General features: G+C 38.7%; 1 protein-coding gene and 1 pseudogene across 4 annotated transcripts in view; both read left to right on the top strand.

Annotated features, from left to right (window-relative positions):
• MICU1 (mitochondrial calcium uptake 1) overlaps positions 1-26,840 on the top strand; it is a 256,334-nt gene that overhangs the window by 149,526 nt on the left and 79,968 nt on the right. For all 4 annotated transcript variants that reach the window (XM_047824729.1, XM_047824730.1, XM_047824728.1 and 1 more), the window contains one exon: positions 18,494-18,576. In XM_047824729.1, the coding sequence (XP_047680685.1) occupies positions 18,494-18,576 (83 nt within the window). The remainder of the gene's footprint in view (positions 1-18,493; positions 18,577-26,840) is intronic.
• On the top strand, positions 24,066-24,484 carry LOC125147657 (transmembrane protein 230-like; annotated as a pseudogene).

Below are 26,840 nucleotides of genomic sequence, written 5' to 3'. Positions count from 1 at the left end.
CATAGCTTTTGGGTGAATGCCCAACCAAGTCACATGTAACGATGGTCATTCAAATTAGCGTAAATTAAATATCCAATATCCAATCTTATTTATTAAAGCAACTAATTCTAAGCATCTATGCAGTAAGTTGCATCTTGGCGTAAGCTTTCACGTTGGCTACTATTGAGTACATGGAGTGGACTAAAACCACATAGGATGAAATGAAAGCCAAGCAGATGAATTTTTTTAATATTTTATTTTTAAGTAGTTTCTACACCCAACATGGAGCTTGAACTTACAACCCCGAGATTAAGAGCTGCATGCTGAGCCAGCCAGGCGCCCCCATAAATTATTATTTTTTAAGATCTTTCAAGATAGGGGTGGCGATCTGTCACACAGGCATATGTAATTTGGGCATAAAAATAGTAACATGCATTTGAAGAAAATATATTCCTAAAGTAGAACATGACCTTAATCAAGGGTAAAGCCCTGGCATGCCTTCCAGAATCTCTCCCAGGAACTCTTGGGGAATCCAAGCTTTTTGACATCTGTGGCATTGAATACTCTTCCTTTAGCACAACTGTCAAATAATAGTGTAATAAAGAGCAATTTAAATGAAAGACTGTTTCTGGCAGCTCTCAGAAGGTCATCCAGTAACTGAGGCTGAAATATAGCTCAAAGATAGGTTATGAGCTATGAACTTGAAACATTAGCTATTTCTTTTTTCAGGTGTGAAATTATAAATCTTTTTTTTTTTTTGAGAATCAGGGCTGAAATGTATTTTCTAGAAAAATGCAAATGGTAGAAAAGCAGTAGTTAGAAGGAATAAGTGTCTGTATAGCTGAAACCTTGCTGAAGGAATTCAGAAGATTTTCACAATCTTATAAATTAAAAAAAAATTTTTAATGTTTGTTTATTTTTGAGAGAGAGAGAGTGCAAGTGGGGAGAGGCAGAGAGAGAGGGAAACACAGAATCCAAAGCAGACTCCAGGCTCTAAGCTGTCAGCACAGGGTCCGATGCAGGGTTCGAACTCACAGACTGTGAGATCATGACCTGAGCCAAATTCGGCCACCTAACTGACTGAGCCACCCAGGTGCCCCCATGAATTTTTTAAAAGCAGATTCTTGACATGTAGTGTTCCATATTCTTTAGAAAACCTTTAAATTGACATTAAATAAATCACACTGAGATGCAATAAAAATAAAGAGCTCTCTTTGTAGCCATCGTACAGCCTGTATGTAATGATGGTAAGCCCATGTAGTTTCTTTCATTGTTTGAGGATTTTCAAATAAAAGCCAGACTAACTAAATGTGAATGTTAAGTCTGTTCTAAGACTATACATTACATTTCTAAATGTTTTTCTTTATGGTCAGAATTTATCAGAGTAAAACCATAGGTCTTCTAATTAGATCCTTCCAGTAAGTGCTATTGGGAATAGCAGCCTTACCCCTGCCCTCTACCCCCTGTATCTTGGGGTCCTGGCTACCCTGAGACAGACTATAGACCAGTAAATCATGGGCATCATGGCTGTACCTTGCATCTGGGGAAGTTTTATCCCCCACTCTGCCTTACAGTTAGACCAGCTTAGACTTGGGCTTAGTCCTCTATGAGTTGAATGAATCTTTCCTAAACTGAAATCACTCTCAAAGGTGAAGTCCTTTAGAGCTCTGAGAAACTGGGGTAAAAATTAGGGTTGGTTATGTTCTCTTGAAGGGAACAATTAGTTGTTCCTACTCTCATATGACTACCAAAATCATAGTGTACCGTTTTGAATATCCATTTGCACATGAAAATTAACTACTGGACTGACACTTAAATGTAATTGACTATATATATAAGAGCATAAATTATTGGCATGCCTTTTCATAATCTTGACAGTGTTTATCAAACACTTTCAGAAGTGCTAACCCGTTAGCTTAGCAATTTCATTTCTATAAGTTAGACTAAAAATGATCATGTGTATAATGATGTTGATGGTCAAAAATACATTGAAAAGAACTCATATATCAAACAGATGGCTGAACACATTACAATAAATCTATGCAATGAAGTTCAGTATAGCACTTAATATTATGTATGTAATACAGAGATTTATTAGCATAGAAAAATGTTCACAAGGTATTGATGAGTCAAAATATATATATTGCATGATTCCATTTTGGGAAAAGAGAAAAAATATGTGTGTGTGTCTGCATGTGTATTTGAAAAATAGTCTGAATATTTGTATTTCTGATCTGTGGCAAGTCCTGTCAGCTCTACTTTGAAATAATCCAGAATCCCACCATTTTTCCCTGTCCTCTCATGTCTCTTCGATTATTTTAGTACCTTCCTAACTAGTCATCCTTTTTTCACACTTGCTTCTCTACAGCCCATTCTCAGTACAGGAGCCATAATGATCTTGTTGATTCAGCTTGTTTTAGCACCCAGAGGAGAAAGTCTTCAAAGCAGATCATTGTTTTATCTTAACACCATTGTTCTCACAGATGGGATCATCTGTCTTCTTGTTTTCTGCAAAATTCATCAGGAGATCCTTTCCTGGCCTTTTCTAGGAGTAACCCTGCTCTTAAATCTGATTTATGCTTGGCTCTCTAGGTTTTCCACTAGTGGAACATAAGCAGTTAGACACATAGGGCTTCCTTCTTTCCTGAGTTCTTTCCACAGGTGGAAGGAAGCCTTTAGATCTATACCAAGACAAGTTGAAGGGAAAAGACTTGGTCTTCAGTGTCAAAGTAGACTAAATTCTCTGCCTTCTAGGAAATTCTTCATCCAAAAAGAATTACTTTTCCCCTTTGTTATACAAAAGGAACACCGACATAAATACTACTGGTACTATGTAGTCTAAATGGAATCTAAAATAGTGGAGCAACCCACAGGCAGAAAAGCAGCAAAATTACCCAGTCCCCATCTTTATACCATTTAGCAGAAAAATGTCCTTTGTTAGACCGGACACTGCTGAAACATATCATGAAAAGGGCTCTAGGAAAAAGATACTGCCCCCATAACTCTCTGTAATTACAGGGATGGGAGGCAGGGAACATCCAGGTTGTTGTGTAACAATAAGAGCATCCTGGTTGACAAAGTGGTCTTGTTAGAAAGAGGGGGCTTTCGGGGCGCCTGGGTGGCGCAGTCGGTTAAGCGTCCGACTTCAGCCAGGTCACGATCTCGCGGTCCGGGAGTTCGAGCCCCGCGTCAGGCTCTGGGCTGATGGCTCAGAGCCTGGAGCCTGTTTCAGATTCTGTGTCTCCCTCTCTCTCTGGCCCTCCCCCGTTCATGCTCTGTCTCTCTCTGTCCCAGAAATAAATAAACGTTGAAAAAAATAAAATTAAAAAAAAAAAAAAAGAAAGAGGGGGCTTCCACTCCATGGGTGATATCAGCCTCTTCTTTCACTGAGCTAATTCAAATCTACAAAGCCAGCTTTGTGCTAAGCTATCAGAGGAATATCTGTATTTGTCTCTCCTCAACCATCATTCCAAAAGACACAATTGCCTTTCTCACAATACAACAAATTTAAGTTTTAAAAAATTAGGGGTACCTGGGTGGCTTGGTCAGTTGAGTGTCTGACTCTTGATTTTGGCTCAGGTCATGATCTCACGTTTTGTGAGATAGAGCCCCATGCTTAGGGTTCTCTTTCTCTCTCTCTCTCTCTGTCTGTCTCTCTCTCTGTCCCTCCCTTGCTCTCTCTCTCTCTCAAAGTAAATAAATAAACTTTAAAAAAATTAAAATTAAAAATTAAATCTTGGGTGCCTGGCTGTCGCAGTCAGAGGAGCATGCAACTTTTGATCTTGAGGTCAAGATCATGGGGTTCGAGCCCCATGTTGGTTGTAGAGATTACTAGGAAAGATAAATAAACTTAAAAAAAAATTAAGTCTTCAGATTAAATGAATTCACACTAAATCATAAATGACCTATAAGTTCCCGTAATAGCTCTAGAAATACTTTCAAGATATTTGTAGGTCTGTAAGATTTCCTAAATGATGAGCTTCATACAGTGGATGTGGTAGCAGTATAATAAGATTCTTAAAGATAAGAATATGACCTGATGTTGAAATCCCAGAAACTTCTCTAAAGAAGAATAGAGATCCAGAAATGGATTCACCAGAGGAGGGCCCCACTTAGTGATGTTGCAAAGACAAGGAAACAGGAGAACCCAGCCTCCGTCCCTCCCAATAAAGATCAACAATTAGATAGCTATCCACAAACAGAAGTGGCTCTGGGAGAGCTCTGGAGTCCACCTAAGAAACGTCACTAACACAGTGAAACAAATAATTTGTGAATAATCACACAAAAGGAAGGATAAACATCTCCATTTGCCTCTGCCATCCCATCCCCCAAGCCAGCACTGCTCAGCACCAAGAGGGAACTCCATATCTATACAGAATTCCCCTCGCTGAAAACGGAAGACTGAAATGACCAGTCAGCTTCCCCAGCCTTTCAGGTCACTATACAAAGGACTTGCTTCAGTTTCACCCCACCCAGAGACCAGCAAAAAGGAGATGTAGAGAATTGACTAGAAATGAGGAAGAAAAGCAGGGATATCACTACCAGACATGGAGTGACTGGGATTCCCAGCGATCTGCTCTGTAGAAGACCCCAGCAGCTTTCACCAATGAAGGTACCAATGGCCAACACAGCTACCACATACTTCCTGCAGATTTCACTGGTTTTTGCCCCCAAAATATTCGTATTCATTGATGCCAACTACCCTTCCCACCCCATTCTCCACTGGAGCCTGGGACCCACACTAGCAGTCAGCCCAAGCCTCTGAGGCTGCACATATACTCCAGCCTAGACCCCTCCAGCTAATCCCCACCACTGCATGCACTCAAGGCTAATCCCTCTAGCTGTGCTGTTGCATACTGCTGGTCTGATGCCCTTCACCTGCCTCCATTGTTGTGTCTGCACCTGTGGCAAGATCCTGTAGCCATGAGAGTACATGCCAGTAGCCAAGGTTTCCACAGCTATTTGTGGTCCTGGACCTGGACCTGGCCCTGTCTCCTGTCACTGTCCTGTACCACTGGGCTCACCTGCAGCTAATCCCTCCACCTGTGTGCCTGCATGCCCATGAGTTGACTCAAGACATTCATTTCCACTGCTGTTGCACCTGTGACAAGACCCAGCAGCCACAGTAGTGCAGTGTAACAGCCAGGGCCACAATAACTGCCACTTGGTCCTGGCCTTTGTTGCTTGCCTTAGCCCCACCACTATGTGTGAGTTTGTAGCTGGCCCCTGCCACTACAGGCCCCTGCAACTGGCTCCTATAGCTGAGTGTGTGCCCACTGTCATTCCAGCTGCTACCACTGCCTGCCCTGGTTCCTACCTGCTAGATCTAGAGGTGCTGCCCAAGGACACCAACAACCATTACAGCCTCAGCAGATCCGCTGCAGTTCTTGCAAAGGATTATGCAATCGTCAATACTGTAGACCCCAGCATCCTGAGCCAATGAGTCACCACCACATCTGGACCCAGAGCCACTATACACCCCTGCACTTGGCACCCTTCCCCACCAGGATGTGTGCCCCACCCTCAGCAAAGGTCTTCCTTTACACAAGTCAGTTCTTAAAGTGGAAAAGATAACTGTTTGTCCAAATGCACAGACACCTACACAATAGGAATCAAGAAAAAGCACCAAAACATGACTTCACCAAAGAAAAATTCCAGTAACTGACCACAAAGAAATGAAGACACAGGAATTATCTAACAAAGAATTCAACATAATTGATGTTCTAAATATCTTCAGAGGGGCACCTGGGTGGCTCAGTCAGTTGAGTGTCCGACTTCGGCTCAGGTCATGACCTCACAGTTTGTGAGTTCGAGCCCCGCATCAGGTCCCGTGCTGACAGCTCAGAGCCTGGAGCCTGCTTCTGATTCTGTGTCTGCCCCTCCTTTGCTCATGCTCTGTCTCTCTCTCTCTCTCTCTCAAAAAAAATAAACATTAAAAAAAATTAAAATAAATAAATATCTTCAGAGAGCTATAAGAGAACACAGATAAATAACAAAATCAGAAAAACAATAAAAGAACACAATGATATAAAACATAAAGAACCAAACAAATTTGGGAGCTTAAGAATATGATGGCTGAACTGAAGAAGAGCTCCAGCAGACTGGACCAAGCAGAAGAATCAGTGAGCTCAAAGACATTGTTTGAAAGTATCCAGTAGAGGAACAAAAAGAAAAAAGAATGAAAAGAAATGAAGAAAACCTACTGGACCTATGGGACACCATGAAGAGAAATAATCTACTTATCGTTGGAGTCCTAGAAGGAGAAGAGAAGGAGAAAAGGGGGTAGAAAGCTTAAATAATGACTGAGACCTTCCCAAACCTGGAGAGGGATTTGGACGTTCAAGTTCATGAAGCTAATAGGCCACCACAAAATTTCAATCCAAAATGATCTTCTCCAAAACACATTATAATAAAACTGACTAAAATCACAGACAGAGATAGAATGTTTAAAGTAGCAAGAGAAAACAAATTTTTCATACAAGGGATCCCCTATAAGGCTATCAGCTGAATTCTCGGCAGGAACCTTGCAGGCCAGGAGAGAATGGAGTAATATATTCAGAGGACTGAAAGAAAAAAGCCAACCAAGAATACTTTACCCGGCAAATTTACCCTCCAAAAAATGAAGGTGAGATAAATAAGTATGTTCCATAACAAACAAAAGCTGAAGAACTTCTTTACCACTGGACATACCTTATAAGAAATGTTGAAAGTTCTCCATGTTTAAATAAAAAGACACTAGTAACATGAAAATACAGAAAACACTGGTAAAGGTAAGTCTATAGTTAGATTCAGACTACTCTAATACAGTAATGTGGTGATGTGTTAACCACTCAACTCTAGTATAAAGGTTAAAGGACAAAAGTATTAAAATTAGCTATAACAACAATAATTTATACACACACATAATGCATATACAATATAAAAAGATGCATATTGTGACATCAAAAACAAAATGTTGAGAGGGAAGGGTACAAATTTTGTATGTATTTGAAATTAAGTTATCATTTCGAAGTAGACTGTCTAGGGGTACCTGGGTGGCTTAGTCGGTTAAGCATCCAACTCTTGATTTCAGCTCAGATCATGCTCTCAGGGTTGTGAGATCAAGCCCCACCTCATGCTCTACATTGGGCATGGAGCCTGCTTAGATTCTCTCTCTCCCTGCTCCTTTGCCCACCCCCCCCCACACATGTTTGCATGTGCTCTCTCTCCCCCTCTCTCAAAGAAAGAAAGATAGATATATAGGTAGGTAGGTAGGTAGATAGATAGATAGATAGATAGATAGATAGATAGATTAAGTAATTAATTTAAAAAATAGACTATTGAGGTGGCTGGGTGGCTCAGTTGGTTCAGCTCAGCTCAGGTCTTGATCTCAGGATCATGAGTTTAAGCCCTGCGTTGGGCTCCGCGCTAAGCATGAAGCCTACTTAAAAAAAAAAAAGACTGTTATGTCTGTAAGATGTTTCAATTATGTTTCATGGTGACCACAAAAGAAGGGGCACTTGGGTGGTTCAGTCAGTTGAGTGTCTGACTTTTGATTTCAGCTCAGGTCATGATCCCAGGGTCAAGCCCCGTGTCCTGCTCCATGCTGGGTATGGAACCTGCTTGAGATCCTCTCTCTCCCTCTGCCCCACTCGCATGTGTGCTCTCTCTCTCTCTCTCCCTCCCTCTCTCTCAAAAGAAAAAAAAAAAGCTATAGTGGATAACACAAGATAAAGAAGCAAAGTATATCACTGCAGAAAATCATAAATTCACAAAGGAAGACAGCAAGAAAGGAAAAAACAACAAAGGAACTACAAAAAAATGCAGAAAACAAGAAGATAGCAACTCCAAGTCCTTAGCAATCAATAATTACTTTAAGGGGCACCTGGGTGGCTCAGTCAGTTAAGTGTGCAATTCTTGATTTCAGCTCAGGTCATGATCTCATGGTTCATGGGTTAGAGCCCCACCTTGGGGCTCTGCACTGATAGCGCCATGGCCTGCTTGGGATTCTCTCTCTCTTCCTTTCTTTCTGCCCCTCCCCGGTCATGTGCACACACACTCTCTCAAAATAAGTAAACATTAAAATAATAATAATAATTACTTTAAATAAGTGGGTTAAGTTCTCCAAACAAAGGGCAGATAGTTGCTAAATTTGTAGAAAACAAGACCCAACCATATGCTGCCTACAAGGAACTCACTTCTGCTAAAGGGAACACATTGATTCAAAGTGCAGGGATGCAAAAAGATATTCTATACAAATGCAAACCAGAAGGGAACAGGGATAGCTATACTTGTAGCAGACAAAATAAACTTTAAGTCAAAAACTGGAACAAGAAACAAAGTCATCGTATAATGATAAAGGGGTTAATTTATCAAGAGGTTATAACAATTTTAAATACACATACATCCTACATTAGAACACCTAAGTATATTAAGCAAATATCAACAGATCTGAAGGGAGTAATTGACAATACATTAATATTAGGGGACTTCAGCCTGGGTGGCTCAGTCAGTTAAGCTTCCAGCTTCAGCTCAGGTCATGATCTCTCAGTTTGTGAGTTCAAGCCCTGTGTTGGGCTCTGTGCTGACAGCTCAGAGCCTGGAGCCTGCTTCAGATTCTGTGTCTCCCTGTCTCTCTGCCCCTCCCATGCTCATGCTCTGTCTCTGTCTCTCAGTAATAAATAAACGTTTAAAAAAATATATTAGGAGACTTCAATACTCCACTTTCAACAAGTTTTTTTATCTTTCTATACTATTTTGTTTTTGATACATTTTTTAATAAATAACATGGTTTGATCCAATCTGAGAGCCTTTGTCTTGGGAGGGCGGCATTTGTCTTTTAATAGAGGAGTTTAGTTCATTTAACTCTGTTGTGATTTATTTGGTCTTCTCTCACCTTATGTTTCTGAGCTTTCTTGCTGGGTTTTTTTTTTTTCTTTTAAACCTTTGCTCTAGGCATTGTGTTTCTCCTGAAGTTTTTATAGCAGTTTGTATTGTAAAAGACCTCCTTCCCCTTTTTCTTTCTTTTGTTCTCAGTTAGTGTTTTGGTTACCCCCCAGAGGTATCTCCAAGGGACCTAGAAAGAAACTCTTGGGAGTGTTAGTGCCTTTTGGATGGTTTTAGCAGTCCCAATTAAAATGTAGTAGCAACACCCTGTAATTAGAGGAGGCACGCTGTAAAAATAATTCTCTGGACTCGGTCAGACGGAGCCTCTTCAAGGGTTAGAAATGAAGGAGGGAGTCATTTGGGTCACTTTGGTCATGGAAGTGATAAATGGTTGGACCATGTCAATTTTGCACAGCAGAAGATGGGCTTCATCTTATTCATTGTGAGCCTTAGCAGTGATCACTGGGATGGAAGGATGGTCATGGGGAACCACACAATAAATAAGTGAGGAGAGGGAGAGTCCTGGTGTACATATGAGTGGCTCTAGGGGACTTTTCCTTCCCATTTCCTTCTTCCTCCTTACTAGAGGCCTCACTTACCCAGTCAGCTATTCCACTGGTGGTAGGGACATCTCTTGGGGGAGAGGTGCAACATGACTTTTTTTAATCCAGGATGAAGTCATGCATTTCTTTTTTTTTTTTTTTTTTTTACATTCATTTGATTTTGAGAGACCGACAGAGCGGAACTGGGGGAGTGGTAGAGAGAGAATGAGACACAGAATCTGAAGCAGGCTCCAGGCTCTGAGCCCGACGTAGGGCTTGAACTCACAAACCTTGAGATCATGACCTGAGCTGAAGTCAGACGCTTGACCGACTGAGCCACCCAGTCGCCCCTGTTAGAAGCTGAGACGTTTAGCTTCCTTTCACTTTCTTCTCTCTACTCAGTTTACTTTTTAATAATCTGGTAGTTTTTTCTATTCCACATTCTTTCTCTTTTTTTTTTAAGTTTATTTTACTTATTTTGAGAGAGAGAGAGAGAGGATGAGAATTCCAAGCAGGCTCCAAGCAGTCAGCACAGCCCAACACAGGGCTCACTCTGATGAACCCTGAGATCATGACCTGAGCCAAAATTCAGAGTTGAATGCTTAACCAACTGAGCCACCCAGGAACACTTCCACAGTATTTCTTTATAAATGACTTTACATTACATACTTTCTCTTTCAAGGATGCTTCTCATATTTCATTATTATGTATTTTATATTTGGGGAGAATAACCAAGAGTGCATGCTCTAGTAGGCTGTCTGGATTTGAATTCTGGCTCTGCGACCCTGGACACATTGTACCTTAGTTTACTCCTCTTTAACGGGGGGTAGGTATAATACGATGTCACAGAGCGGTTGAGAGGATTAAATAATTCATAGAAAGTGCCTATACATAACATTTAATAAATGCCAGATGCCATGATTATTATTGTATTAATAACCATTATTTAAGCTTAACTCTGTTCTACTGATTTTATTGCTCACTTAATTTATTGCTCACTTCCTAATTGATCTCATCTTCCCTGTCTTTATTTCTTTATTTTGATGGATCTTTGTTGTTGGCTGAAGAATTTCCTCAACCGGCGATTGCCAACTTTTTCTTAAGGGGCAAGATAAATATTTTAGGCTTGCTAGCCATGGCACCTACTTCTACTTAACTACTAAGGTCTCAACTCTGCCTCTGTAGCTCAAAAGCAGCCATAGACACTACATAAATCAATGGCTAGCCAAGAGGGCAGTTTACTGACCCTTGCTCAAGACTTGTGCTTCTGTTTTTTGTGTAATGTTAGTAAGATGTATGAGTTATACAATTTTAAAGTTCTTGCATGTCTGAGAATATCTTCTGTCACTAATGTAGGCAAATGATGACTTCACTTGTATGTAATTCTTCAATTACAATTGTTTTCTCTCAAGATTCTGTGGTGTTCAAGTATTGTGGAGAATTATGATACAATGTAATACTTCTTTCTTTATGATAACTAATGTGTTTTCCTTCTGGATGGCTTAGGATTTCTCTTTTCTTTATCCTTAGCATTTGTCATTTCTCCAGGGGAATATTTTTTCTGTTCTGTGTTAAAACAGCAAGGCTAAGAAGAAGAACTAGATTGATGGACTTACATACCATGAACTTTGGCTATTTCAGATTGCCTTATTGTCTTTTTTTCCTCCACTAAAGAAATTTCCTTTATGTTGTATTCAAAAAGTTAGCGATGAAAGGTTTTTATCATTTTGAATTGCATATGATATGATACGGTGTTTTAAGTGGCAGAATATTCACTATTTCATATTGTATAGTTTGGTTCCTGTTTAATGGACTCCTATAGCTGTACAATCACAGAAAACATATTCAGGAAATAGTCTAATTAAATTACCCTTGTTTGGGGTGCCTCGGTGGCTTAGTTGGTTGAGCATCTGACACTTGATTTTGGCTCAGATTGTGACCTCACGGTCATGGGATTGAGCCCTGCACCGGGCTCTGTGCTGAGCATGAAGCCTGCTTAAAATTCTCTCTCTCTCTCTCTCTCTCTCTCTCTCTCTCTCTCTTTGTCTCTCTCTCCCCTCCCCCCTTGCCCCCCCCACTCTCTCTCTCTCACGCTCAAATCATAAATAAATAAATAACCCTTGTTTGAACATATTAAATCACTAAATGGTAAGGAACTAAAATTTATAGCATAGTCAAAAGTCATTACAATGTTTTAAATTGTAATTCTGACACAAGGAACAGGAAAATACCTTGATTTTAACTTCATTTCATAACACAGTATCTTCTATAACCACTTATAGTCCATGTGGATGTTTTTTAATTTTTTTAACGTTTATTTATTTTTGAGAGAGAGAGACAGAGACAGCATGAGCAGGGGAAGGGCAGAGAGAGAGGGAGACACAGAATTTGAAGCAGGCTCCAGGCTCTGAGCGCTCAGCACAAAGCCTGATGTGGGACTCGAACTCGTGAACCATGAGATCATGACCTGAGCTGAAGTCAGACACTTAAACGACTGAGCCACCCAGGCGCCCCTTATGTGGATTTTTTTTAATTTGCCATCCTATATCTTGTATTTCAAGAATAGTTATTTGCCTGATTTCAGAGCAAATGCTGTAGCTGTTCTCATCATCTTCATCAAGTTCAGGTGCCAAGATTAATAGTGTATATTTTGGTCAGTAGAGAATTCCACAAAACAAAGATGAGGGGAAGCCTAACTATGGGGCTTCTGAGTTGAAGCAGAAGGTATAAGAGTTAAATTTTTGAGCCACTCATATTCTCATTATGCCTCGCTTCACATAAATATGCCTTTATACCCAGTTAACTGTATATAAAAATCAAATGTAGAATATGTAACTTTATAAAAAGACGTTCTTCTTGACTTTGTGCTTCTCTTTTGTCATTCTGTAAGTCTTAGATTTTTCAAATATTTGCAGCCCTTTTTATTAGCTATAGGGTTAACGTGACACATGCCATGAAACTGTTAGAAACTGCTGAAAAGGCTAACATTATCATATTTACTACCTGTAAAATGGTTACTCAGAAATGAAACCAGAGTTTATATAAGGCAACTATTATTGATGAAAAGAAAATCAATCTGCTGCTGCTGCTTAAGTGTGTTTAAAATAATTCCTAGGATATTTTCATTTTGTGTAGCACCCTTCTTCTGAGGCTAAAGCATCCCAAGGAAATGCAGTCCAACTACAACATGTACTATGAGAACCTTTTCCCTCTACTCTGTAAAAGGCAGAAAGACGACTTTCAGTCTGCACCCTAACCATCATACTAGAAGAATTCAGGGAGGGATACTATTTTGAAATCAAATCTTATAGATTTTTTCTCCCCCCCTTTCCCCAAGCCTAATGTTATATAGAAAGCAAGACACTAAGCCTTCACTTCACATAAGAGGAATGCTAGTGTGTTAGTCTGCAAAGAAGCAGTCCTATTGTTTCTAGAAAGGATAAGTCATTCCAGGATTAACTACATTTAGGATATACTGCATTTGTGGGAGGCATTGACCATCTGAAGTACCCCAAAGCTGGGGTGGGGAGTGGGGAGGGGGGCGGGGGGGCTGTTATATGCTAAAGTTCTGGAAAGCAATTTCTGAGAAACCTTAGTAGAGAGATGATCATGTGTTTTTATGTTTTCAGAGGGCCATCATATAAATGAGGAAGCAGATCTATTTTTTATCTCTCTAGAAAATTAAACTAGGACAGTTTATAGGAGCTACACAGAATTAGATTTGTGTTCTGCTTGAGAAGAAAAGCTCAATTAATATGGCCAGTAATGGTTAGAACCTCAGAAGTGGTGACCTCTCTCTCTCTCTCTCAGAAATAATCAGAGGTTATGTGATCATCCTTACAAATTCAGTAGGCAGGTTCATCATTAAACAGAGACTCATTATAATCTAAAGGTTTTTTTTCTAACTCAGAGTTCTCTAATATTGCATATTAATTACCTCATTTATCCTGTAACGTCATTTTAAAACAAGAATACTGCTGGTAGGAATTCTGTAGTAGGAGAATCAAACCAACAGAAAATAAGAATCTAACCTATTCATGTTTTTGTTTATTATGTCAGTACTACCAAAAAAGAATTTAAGGCATAATGACTCATGTTGTTGGAAGAACCAGAATTAGAGGCCTAGTCTTGTGCCTTTTCTATTAAAAAAACACTAAGTGGAACAGTCATGAAAGTCTTGAGACAGCTAGTGTTACTGCTGTCTGAATATTTGACTTAATATATATAGAAAAAGATGCTTTTTTTTTGTTACTAAAACAAAGCAGAAAAATCTGTGCCTCCAAGAGCAATCTAGGGTCGTTATTTTATCACTGTTGTTAATGATAGAATAATATAAACATGGATTCTTAACTAGAACAGACCTAAGGGATCTCCATTTCCTAGTAGCACAGATTGTCATGGAACTCTGAGTAACGAGCTTTGAATATAATCTTATTGTTTTAATCACTTCCAACATATATTACGATCATTTTGGGAATCACTGTACTAAAAGTAGATTATGTTGATAACACAGTGGGAGAAAGCTTCACTGTTCACTCTGTAAGTAGCCTGGGATTCAAAAGAATTCCTCTCTCAGTACCTTTCTATGAAACAGGTTATGAGTTAGCAGAAACCCTGGACACCTTAAAACTTTCCAGAGCAGCTAGATTAAAAAAAAAATACTCTGAAGCCTACGTTTAAAGGGAGACAGGGAAGTACAAGAGTTGCCTAATAGCATATTCCCGGGTAGCATGTTTCACTTAAAAGCACATGGGTATTTGCTTGTTTGTCTTAAATGCTTTGATATGATCAGCAGATGAAGATTGAATAGGCTGAGAGAACCACTCCTGGAAGGACCTTTCCTGATAGACTGGTAAGGCCCGAGAGTGTGCAAGGCTGCTGCCCTGACTTGCCTTATCATGACCAGTGCACTAGAAGCACAGCCTCTAGAGTAGTATCAGTGCATGCACTTTAATAAACACTCTGAGTAGCTCCACATAAGCAAATACTCTATTTGAAAGTAAGCAGAATCAAAAGATACAGAAACCTCAAGAAGTACAGGGTAAGGCGCCTGAGTGGCTCAGTCGGTTGAGTGTCAGACTCTTGATTTCTGTTCAGGTCATGATCCCAGGGTCATGGGATTGAGTCCCACATTGGGCCACAATGAGCATGGAGCCTGCTTGAGATTCTCTTCCTCCCTCTCCCTCTGCCCCTTCCCCACTTGTGCTCGCTCGCTCTCTCGCTCTCTCGCTCTCTCGCTCTCTCTCAAAATGAAAAATTAAAAAATTAAAAATAATAAAAAGAAGTACAGGGTGTGCTTTGGTAAAATGACCATAATTGTAAGAGGATATATTAACTATGGTGTGCTGAAATAACTCATTCAGTCGTTTAAATGATGACTGTGCCTTCACAAAACTCACAGGACATAAGAATAAAATATTATGATAAAGCTAAAATTGTAAGCACTCTGTGTCCTCTCTGTAATGAGTGGAGATAGGGAATGGGAATGCTGCTTTAATTGTTGAGCTTTGCTTCAACGTACTGACTGGCTTTTGCCAGATTTTTCCCCATTTCTGTTCATTTGGACTAATTTCTTCCTGATGCCACCTCCTCTCACTGCTTCCTTTCTCCTTCCTTTTACCTTAAATATTGGCTTCCAGTTGCCCGGTGTTTTCCTCTGAATAGGCTGCAGACCCCTTGAATTCAGCAGGTCTGAAAAGAATTCCTTTTATTTCTCAGAACCTTTTACATCTGTTTTATCTTTTGGTTAATGGTATGCAAGCTAGCCTGAGGCAGTCAAGCTGTCAGCCTTTTTTACTGTCTATTCTTCACAGCTAATTAATCATTAAATTGTGTAATCCCACCTCCTTATTTCAGGTCTGTTTCTTCCTCTCCATTACCGCTGCAGTCACCCCAGTTCACATTTTCAGCATTTACAAGAGCTTCCTCGGTCTTCTCCGAAGCTGGTTCTTGTTTTCCAACTCATCCTTCAATTCACATTGTAGCCAGAGAAATCCTTTATAAACGTCTGTTTGATGGTGTCACCCCCCCCCCCCGCCCCCGGCCCCCGCCTTAAAACTCTCAGCAGCTTTATGCTGTCTGTGGTTGTTACAATCTCAGGTATCTACAAGGAATAGGCAAATGATGTATTTGAATGAGGGGGGGAGGATAGGAGAATGCATTACTGCCTAAAGCAATTCATATTCATGATTTTTTCAAACATGTGACAAAGCTATCTGAGAATCTAATGTTACCTGTGGATTTCCAATTAGTGCAGCCAAGTCTAAAGTATAAGCAAGGCATATGCAACGTTTCTCTGATGGTATGTCCTTGAAATGAAGAACTTGGAACTCAGCTATTGTAGAGACTGACATAATCAGTGAGTCATGTTTTGTTGTTTTGTGTCTAGGTTAAAACATATCAAAATAGAGTATGTGTTTATTATTGTTAAGACCCTCTCTCTCCCTGTTGGAGGCCATGGAGCATAATGAAAAAGTTTATGGGCTTTGGAGTCAGTGTTGACCTAGGTTCACTTACCAGTTCTGCCACATATTAGCTGTGTAATTTGGGGCTTGTCATTTAGTGAGCCCCAATTGTCTACCCTGTTGAAAAAAAAATCAGGAGCGTCTGGGTGGCTCAGTCAGTTAAGCATCTGACTCTTGATTTTGGCTCAGGTGATGATGTCACAGTTTGTGAGACAGAGCCCTGTGTTGGGCTCTGTGTTGACAGTGTGGATCCTGCTTGAGATTCTCTCTCTCTCTCTCTCTCTCTCTCTCTCTCTCACTCAAAATAAATAACATTTTTAATAAAAAGAAAATTAAAACTTTCAGAGTTGAGTGTACTAAATCAGATAATCAACATCTTTAAATTATCAAGCTCAAGGCTTGGCACATAGTAGTAACTCTTCAGTAAAAGACAACATCAAGTAGGAAAGTTTTTAATTTTTTTTTAATGTTTATTTATTTTGAGAGAGAATGATCATGAGCTGGAGAGGGGCAGAGAGAGAGAATCCCAAGCAGGCTCCAACGCAGGGCTCAGTCTCACAAACCATGAGATCATAACCTGAGCCGAAATCAGGAGTCAGATGTTCAACTGACTGAGCCACCCAGGTGTCTCCAGACAAGTAGGAGAAACTTAAGAAGTGACAGCAAGTATACAAAAATCTAACTCCCCTGGCTGTATCCTTTGTAACAGTTGTATTTGTGGCCTAGAGAAGAATAAGCCTGTTGGAAGCCACTATCAAGTGAGGCAAGCAGTGGGAAGCTGACAGGCACATGATTCGCCCAGGCAACCTACAACCCAAGAGCTCACCAGCCTAGCTGGCTAGCTAGCTGAAAGTGGAATTTAACCCTATAAGGTGTTATGATTGACAAATTCATGAGTAACGTGGAAATATGGATTCTCTGTAACTATGCATAATGTACTAAGCCCCCTTTTTGCTTTTTTGTTTCCTATAATCTTTAATTTTTTTTATTTTTTTAAGGTTTATTTTTTAAATTTATTTTTGAGAGAGAGAGAGAGACAGAACGTGAGTGGGGCAGGGGCAGAGAGAGAGGAAGATCAGAACCCAAAGCAGTCTCCAGGCTCTGAGTTGTCCACACAGAGCCCAACATGGGGCTCAAACTCACAAACTGTGAGATCATGACCTGAGTCAAAGTCGGATGCTTAACTGACTGAGCCAACCAGGCACCCATAATCTTTAAAATTTTTAATAAAAATTGTATTAACTGAAAATTTAATTCAATAGTATTAGGATATATAGGATATTTTATTTTGGTTTATTCTCTACATTTATATAAATTTGAAGTACCAAAGGAAGGAAGTAAACAACTTTGTTTTCTTTACCAGAACATTTAGTGTGGTAAGGAAGGAGGGACATTACATTTTATTCTAATGCACAAGTGTATTAATTATATTTATATTATATTTCTTGATCTAGGAATACTAAAAAGTCTTCAAGAGCTTTTGCCATTCACCTAAGGGGAAAAACTACATACGCCATCTTCTCAAGCTTTGCATTTTTCATTTTGTTTTTTAAACTTCAGCTTTATTTTACCATTTCCATATACTTTGCTCAGTAATTTGTATACCCAGCTGACGTGGTTGAAATAGGAGGCTGAGTAGATACCAGTATGCTTTTCGTCCTTACCTCAGAGCTATAGTGATAATGAGCAAAGTAGTATAGAAAATAACCTGATGGCTGAATGACATCCACTGAACTCGCGATTGCACTTACAATGGAGAGACTAGAAAGAACAAACTAGAAGTCTAGCTGGCTTTAAAAAGGCAAGACAAAGACTTAGAGCTTCAACCTCTTTGCCACAATATGTCTCACCCCAAGCAGACGTTCATGCCCAGATAAATAATGCTACATTTAAGTAACAGCACAACATTAATATTACACAGTTAAGAGGATGGTTTCTAAGAAAGCAAAGCTGAAGCATTTAGATTGGTGTTGAAACACAAAGAGACAAGCGCTATCTTTACTGTCCATAGTAAAATTTCTCTTTTGATTTTAAGGAGTATCGCTACAAGATTGATCTGGATAAATATGGTGGCATTCTGATATTACACCTGATATTACATTTAGTGTTTGGGGCGCCTGCTCAGTCAGTTGAGCATCTGGCTCCTTTTTTTTTTTTTTTAATGTTTATTTTATTTTTTAGAGAGAGAGAACAAGGGAGGAGCAGACAGAGGGAGACAGAGGATCTGAAGTATGCTCTGTGCTTCAAACCCGTGAACTATGAGACCATGACCTGAGCCGAAGTCAGATGCTAAACAGACTGAGCCACCCAGATGCCCTATGGACTCTTGATTTTGGCTCAGCTCATGATCCCAGGGTTGGAGGATTGAGCCCCACATCAGGATCTGTGTGAGCGTGGAGCCTGCTTAAGATTTTCTCTCCTCCCTCTGCCCCTCTTCCTTGCTCATGCTCTCTCTGTCTCTCAGTAAATAAATAGATAGATAGATAGATAGATAGATAGATAGATAGATAGATAAATTTTAATGTTTAACTCTGTTTTTCTTAAAGGAATGATTTTTTGTTTTTAGTTAATGCCTTCTAAATATTTTCCCCCCTTCTGTCCTCCTCCTTCCCTTCCCATTCTTTCCTTCCTTACTCCCTGCAGCTCCTCAGAGAAATTTTGAAATTGCCTTCAAGATGTTTGATTTGAACGGAGATGGAGAAGTAGACATGGAGGAGTTTGAACAGGCAAGTTTCCCTGGAAAGTTCCTTTGTGTACATTAATATTTAACACCTTTTCATGTGCCTTGGAGTTATTTTGGTCCTGGTCAGCATACTCAGATGCAATCCAATTTTTGAAGTACCTAATCCATCACGTAAAAAAATCATCCTCACTTTTAGTAAGTGGGTTTTGTTTGTTTTCACCCTAAATGTAAGGAATTATTTGAGCATATGATGAAGGTCAAAGTTGTTCTGATTCCCCAACATGGATTAGATCATAATGCTGAGAGGAAAAGTTTTGGATATTCAATCATCTGTTTAGTCAACATTTATTAAACAGCTCCTTTGTGCCAGGCAGTTCCAGAATATAAGGATGAATGACATATGTTCTGAAAGGATTTCTATAATAGAAGGAAAAATGGTACCATACCTCTGAGTATAGCATGTTCAAGCCAGAGATGTACAGTTTCTGATGAATCCTAGGAAGAGATTACATTTCCATAAAACTTCTATCATTGGTGGGCCATGGTATCTCTCTAGATACAATGATTATGATTGTCAGAATGGTTTCAAAACAAAACAAGCATATGTATACATATATATACACATGTATGTATATATGAAGAAAGTATTTGTATTTAAAATAAGGAAAATGGCAAAAAAGAAATGGGGGAAAGTATGAGGTATGTATTTGTAAATAAAAAATTCACAGAAACAAAATATTTAAATATCTGGAGACATTTATTCAAATCTGAACCCTGTGTCCATCTAATACCTTCACTTTTCCATAATCCTGCACTTGACTAGTATTGCCAGGTGGTCCCAGATGATTATAAATAGAATTTATTTTGTTATTTTTAAAATTATATTGTATTTGGGGTGCCTGCGTGGCTCAGTTGGTTAAGCGTCCAACTTTGGCTCAGGTCATGATCTCATGGTCCATGAGTTCGAGCCCCACATCGGGCTCTGTGCTGACAGCTCAGAGCCTGGAGCCTGTTTCAGGTTCTGTGTCTCCCTCTCTCTCTGACCCTCCCCCATTCATGCTCTGTCTCTCTCTGTCTCAAAAATAAACAAACATTAAAAAAAATTTTTTTTTATTTAAAATTATATTTTATTTTACTTTAGTGGGAGTTAGGGCTAATTTTATTTTCATTCAGACTTTAGTTGAGAAACTGAGTTTTATATCCCCCCCTTTTTTTTATTTTTTAAGTTTTTATTTTAATCCCAGTTAGTTAACATACAATGTTAAATTAGTTTCAGGTGTACAATATAGTAATTAAATACTTCCATATGTCACCCTGTGTTCATCACAAGTGCACTCTTTAATCCTCATCACCTATTCAGCTCATCCCCTTATTTTATTTTACATTGCACTATTTTATTTTTTATTGAGATATTATTGACATATAACATTGTATTACTTTAGGTGTACAACATAATGATTTGATCTATGTATATATTGCAAAGTGACTACCACAATAAGTTTAGTTAACATCCATCACCACACATAGTTACAAATTATATTTCTTGTGATGAGAATTTTTAAGATCTACTCTCTTAGCAACTTTCAAATATACAATACAGTTTTGTGAAATATAGTCATCATGCTGTACATAGCATCCCCAGGATTTACTTATAACTACAAGTTTATACCTTTAGACCACCTTCACCCATGGGGATCCCCCCCACCTCTGTCAACCAATAATCTCTTCTCCATATCTATGAGTTCAACTTTTTTTTTAGATTCCATATGTAAGTTAAATCATACAGTATTTTCTTTCTCTGTTTGACTGACTTCATGACCTCAAAGGTCCATCCATGTTATTACAAATGGCAGAATTTTCTTCCTTTTATGGCTGAATAATATTCCATTGTGTATATATACCACATTTTCTTTGGCCATTCATCCATTGGTGGAAACTGAGATTGTTCCCATGTCTTGGCTATTGTAAATAATGTTGCAGTGAACATGGATGGGTGCAGATATCTCTTCAAGATAGTAATTTTGTTTCCTTCTTATAAATACCCAAAAATGGAATTGATGAATCATATGATAGTTCTGTTTTTAATTTTGGGGGAACCTCCATACTATTTTTCATAGTGACTCCATCAATTTACATTCCCACCAACAGTGCACAAGGGTTCTTTTTTCTCCACACCCTAGCCAAAGCTTGTTATTTTTTGTCCTTTTGATAATAGCCATTCTAATAGGTGTAAAGTATTATCTCATTATGGCTTTGATTTCCATGTCCCTGATGATGAGTGATCTTGAGCATATTTTCATGCATCTGCTGGTCATCTGTATGCCTTCTTTGGAAAAATGTCTACTCAGATCCTCTGCCCATTTTTTAATCAGAATGTTTGGATTTTGTTATTGAGCTGTAGGAGTTCTTTATATATTTTGGGTATTAACCCTTTATCAGATATATGATTTGCAAATATTTTCTCTGATTCAGTAGGTTGCCTTTTTATTTTGTTGGTTTCCTTTGCCACGAAGAGCTTTTTAGTTTGTCAGCCCAATTGATTATATTTGCTTTTGTTGCCTTTGCTTTTGTGTTCAATCCAAAAAATCATCACCAAGACCACGGTCAAGGAGCTTACCACCTATGTTTTCTTCCAGGGGTTTTATAGTTTCAAAGTCTTACATTCAAGACTTTAATCCACACTAAATTAATGTTTGTGTATGGTATGAGATAGTGGCCCAGTTTCATTCTTTGGTATGTAGCTGTCCGGTTTTCTGAACACATTTATTGAAGAAGTTGTCCTTTCTCCATTGTATATTCTTGGCTCTTTTGTCATAAATTAATTGACCATATATGTGAGGGTTTATTTCTATTGTTTATTCTATTCCATTGATCAGTGTGTCCGTTTTTATACCAATACCATACTGTGATTTTTTTTAAGTTTATTTATTTATTTTGAGAGAGACAGAGACAGCATGAGTGGGGGTGGGTCAGAGAGAGAGCAGACTGAGAATCCCAAGCAGGCTTCATGCTACCAGCATAGAGCCTAATTCAGGGCTTGAACTCATGAAACCATGAGATCATGACCTGAGCTGAAATTAAGAGCCACCTGAGTCACCCAGGTGCCCCAATACCATGGTGTTTTGATGACTATAGTCTTATAACATAGTTTGAAATCAGGGAGTGTAATGCCTCTAGTTCTTCTTTCTCAAGATCTCTTTGGCTGTTCAGGATCTAGTTGTTTTTTTTTGTTTTTTGTTTTTTTTCCCTAAGAGTCAACTTTGGCTGTATTAGTTTTCTCTATAGTTTGTGTTTTCTCCTTCTTTTTTTTTTAATTTTTTTTCAACGTTTATTTATTTTTGGGACAGAGAGAGACAGAGCATGAACGGGGGAGGGGCAGAGAGAGAGGGAGACACAGAATCGGAAACAGGCTCCAGGCTCTGAGCCATCAGCCCAGAGCCTGACGCGGGGCTCGAACCCACAGACCGCGAGATCGTGACCTGGCTGAAGTCGGACACTTAACCGACTGCGCCACCCAGGCGCCCCTCCTTCTTTTTTTTTCTAATATGAAATTTATTGTCAAATTGGTTTCCATACAACACCCAGTGCTCATCCCAACAGGTGCCCTCCTCAATACCCATCACCCACTTTCCCCTCCCTCCCGCTCTAGTATATTGTCTTCACAAGGAATAAAAACTAGTTTCAAATATGTACAACAGAGAGCCCAAGTGATTTTTGTCTTTTCTAATTAATTGATTTCTACTCTCATTTCTTCTACTCATTTTAGGGTTTTTTATGCTCTTTTATGAGTCTCTTAAGATAACATGGCTGGTCATTGTTTTGAGAATTTTCTTTTGTAATGTAAGCATTTAATACTATACATTTCCCTTCAAGCACTGCTATAGAAGCATCCTACAAATTTGATGTGTTGTATTTTCATTATCATTCAGTTTGAAATATTTTCTGTTTCACATGTGATTTCCTTCTTGACCCATAAATTGTTTAGAAGTATATTGTTTAATTTCCAAGTGTGGAGGTTTTGTTTTTTTAGTTATCTTTATTATCTAATTTAATTACATTGTGCTCAGAAAACGTCCTCTGCATGATTTAATCCTTTTAAATGTATTGAGCCTGGTTTTATAGAACTCTATCTGATGTGTTTTATTAAACACATCAATGTGTTTTAACTAAAGAATGTATATTCTGCAGTTACTGAGCACAGTGTTTTATAAATGTCAATTTAGTCAAGTTGATTGATAGTGTTGTTCAGGTGTTCTTTGTCCTTACGGATTTTTTTTTAACCTAGTCATTCTAGCAGTTGTTGAGAGGGAAATGTTAAAATCTCCAAATATAGGGGTACCTGGGTGGCTCAGTTGGTTAAGCGTCTGACTGGCTCAGGTCATGATCTCACAGTTTGTGAACTCAAGCCCTACATCAGGCTCTTTGCTGTCAGCATAGATCCCATTCAGATCCTCAGTCTCTCTCTCTCTCTCTCTCTCTCTCTCTCTCTCTCTCTGCCCCTCCCCTGCTTGCATTCTCTCTCTGTCTCTCTCAAAATAAGTGAACTTAAAAAAAATCTCCAACTATAATTAGTCAATTGTTTGTTTTTCTTTAATTCTGCCGATTTGAGCTTTATGTATTTTGAAATTCTCTGCACATTTCTGATTATTGTCTTCCTCATGAATCGGTCCTGTTATAATTATGAAATGTTACTTTTTATCTTTGGTAATACTTTATCTTAAAGTCTATGTGGTATTAACATAGTAATTCAGACTTCTTATACTTACTATTTGCATGGTATGTCTTTTTTGTTTTGTCCATTTACTTTAAATATATCTGTGTTTTCTATTTAAAGTACATCTTTTCTAGACAATGTAATTTGGCTCTTGTTTTTTATCCATTCTGACAGTCTTTGCCTTTTAATTGCAGTATTTAGCCCATTGACATTTAACATAATTGCTGATTTAATTGGAATTAGACCTACCATTTTTGCTATTTGTTTTGTTTGTCCTTTCTGATTTTTGTTCCTCCCTTCTATGTTCCTGCCTTTTTTTTTTTTAATTTTTTTTTTTTTAACGTTTTTATTTATTTTTGGGACAGAGAGAGACAGAGCATGAACGGGGTAGGGGCACAGAGAGAGGGAGACACAGAATCGGAAACAGGCTCCAGGCTCCGAGCCATCAGGCCAGAGCCTGACGCGGGGCTCGAACTCACGGACCGCGAGATCGTGACCTGGCTGAAGTCGGACGCTCAACCGACTGCGCCACCCAGGCGCCCCTGTTCCTGCCTTTTTTGAGATTAAATATTTTATCCAGAATTCTGGTTTAATTTGTTCAGCATTTTAGCTGTACCTTTTTGCATTATTTTTATAGTGGTTGCTCTAGGGAGTACAACATAAATTGTTAAATATACACAGTCTACTTAGAATTAATATTCACAAGTTAGGTGAGATGTGCTGTGAGACCTCAGGCGCCTTTGATGCCAACAGTGAGCTAACTGCCAGCATTTCGGTGGCCTGGCATGGCGCTCCAGCTGTAATTGTGTCAGTGTGTTATGATGCCATCTCAAACCAACCTGGCTATGGGAATCCCCAGTAGTAAAGTGAAATACTCAAAGCTCTCCAGCACAGACGATGGCTACATTGACCTTCAGTTTAAGAAGAACCCTCCTAAGATCCCATGTAAGGCTGTTTCTGATTGACACCTTTCGCATTATCGTAGTTTCCCCCCTACTGGCAGGCTATATCAGCAAAGAGGCGACAGACCAGGTGTTCCTGTCCTGATCATTGGCATCCTGGTGTTCCTGCCAGGATTTTACCACCTTCACTCTGCCTACTATGTATCCAAAGACTGCTAGGGTTATTCTTATGATGACATTCCAGATTTTAATGACTAGCACCCACCCTTAACCCTGAGGAGAAGAGTCACAGATGGGACTGAGACCAGCTTTAAGATATTGAGCAGAAACTGTGGTTAAGGCTAAGGAATTCTGCAGTTTGCAGATGTTAAAGAAAAGAATGGCCAGACTTATGGGTCCATTTTCGGGATATCATATGAGCTTACAATTAACAAATTAACGAATTAGGACATGCTCTATTTTGCCTTTCCTGGCCCTGGCAAAAGCTGACAAGTTTTTCCACATGAATATGTATCTTGGAAGAGGAGCAATGTTAATGGTGTGGGAAAGCAGGAGGTTATTCTGTAGTGAAAAGTGTTACTGCTACCATTCTTTTTAGAGTTGAGCATTTCTTTTAAATAGTCCTCATTGTCAGTTTGTTCTGGTGGCAAATGGAAGAATTCAATATGTCAAATTTCATATTACTAGTAATGTATTTTGAAAACATCTAAGTATCTTACCCTTACACTCCTCTCTAACTTTGCGTTCTACTGGAAGACCTTGGCAAAATCAAGTGTCAGTATGGGTGCATCTGTAATATTTTTTGCTACTTGCTTCCTTACTAACAGCAGCCAGGACTTTTTAAAATCTCAGAGCAGGTTTCCAAAAGGTAAACACTTCTCTCTGTTCACCCATCCTTGGTCAGCTTTGATTTGGCCCACCAGTAAGTTGGCCAACATATAATTTGGGTCATTCTGTTCTTTTAGATCAATATGTTCTATATATCATGGCTTTAAAGACTAGACTGTAGGCTGTTTCCTAAGAAAAAAAGTGTAGCTAAATGGTTATTATTTAGAGATTATAAGCCTGTTGTTAGCACCTTGTATTATGATGTCACTCTGCTGAACATTGCAAGACTCCGCCTAGATCCTTAGAGAACTAGACTGCCTTAAGTTTGATTCTGTTTCCTAGCTTGCAAAAAGTGACATATTCAAAAGAAATTAAATGCCAAAATCTAAAAAAAATATATAATGTTCACATGAAATGTAGTAACTCTGCAACCATAAGGTTTTATTTACCTCTTCATCCTTTATGCTATATTTGTTCTATGTATTACATCTACATATGTAATAAACCCCATAATAGTTTTTGTAATTTTTGCTCTAAGTCATATGTTTTTTTTTTAATTTTGTTTAAAGTTTATTTATTTTGAGAGAGAGAGAGTATGCTCAGGAGAGGGCAGAGAGAGAGAGAGAGAGAGAGAGAGAGAGAGAGAGAATCCCAAGCAGGCTTCACACTGTCAGCACAGAGTCCAGTGCAGGGCTCGAACTCACAAACCGTGAGTTCAAGACCTGAGCCGAAACCAACAGTTGGATGCTTAACCGACTGAGCCACCCAGGTGTTCCAAGTCATAAGTTTTTTAAAGAAAATAGGAGAAAAATAGTTTATTATATTTACTAACATATTTATCATTTCTGATGCCCTTCATTCCTTCCTAAAGATCCTAGTTTCTATATGGTATTATTTCCATTCAATTGGAAAAACTTTCTTTAGCATTTCTTGTAGTGCACATTTGTTGGTGATGAATTAATTTATATCATTATTATTTTGGGAAGGAAATTCTAGATATACAGCTCTTGATGTAGATGTAAAATTCTCAGTTGTTTAACTACTGATTCCTTCTGATGAAAAGTCTGGCTATTTGAACCATTGCTCCCCTATTTGCAATATGTTGTTTTTCTCTCTCTGCTTTCCAGATTTTCTCTTTATATTTGGTTTCTGGAAATTTGATAATATTGTTCCTCAGTGTCGTTTTCTTTGTATTTGTCCTTGTTGGTATTTGATGAGCTATTTGTATCTATAAATTTATGATTTTTATCAAATTTGAGAAGTTCCTGGCCATTATGTCTTAAAAATTTGGCGGGGGGCATTCTTTCTTACCTCTCTGACCCTCCACTAATACAAATGTTAAGACCATCTGTGATATTGCCTCACAAATCTCTAAAGCTTTATTATTTTTTTTCCAATATTTTTCCTCTCTGCTGTTCAAGCTGTGTAGTTTCTCTTGACTTATCTTCATATCCACTGACTCTTTGATCATTACAATTCTGCTATTAAGTTAATCCACTAAATTTGTATTTCGGGTACTGCATGTTTCAGTTCTAGAACTTCCATTTCATTTTTGATATAGTTTTCCTTCTCATCTGAAATGTCCTATCTTTTCCTTATTCATAAGTATATATTATATACTTGAACACTATTATTTAACTGTTTTAAAATTCTTGTCAATAATTTCTAATATCTGGGTCATCTTGGGGTTGTCTCCATTGTCTTTTCTCCTGAAGATGAGCCTTATTTCCTAGTTCCTTCATATGTCAAATAATTTTGGATCTTTGTCTAGATATTATGAATGACATGTTGTAGACTTTGGATTTTGCTATATTCATCTGAAGAAAGTTTTGTTTTAGCAGGTGATTAGCTCAACTGTATTTG

Source organism: Prionailurus viverrinus, chromosome D2, assembly GCF_022837055.1.
Source record: "Prionailurus viverrinus isolate Anna chromosome D2, UM_Priviv_1.0, whole genome shotgun sequence".
NCBI classification, from domain to species: domain Eukaryota; kingdom Metazoa; phylum Chordata; class Mammalia; order Carnivora; family Felidae; genus Prionailurus; species Prionailurus viverrinus.
The sequence above is the reverse complement of the archived record's forward strand: the minus strand, read 5'-3'. Positions and strand labels throughout refer to the sequence as shown.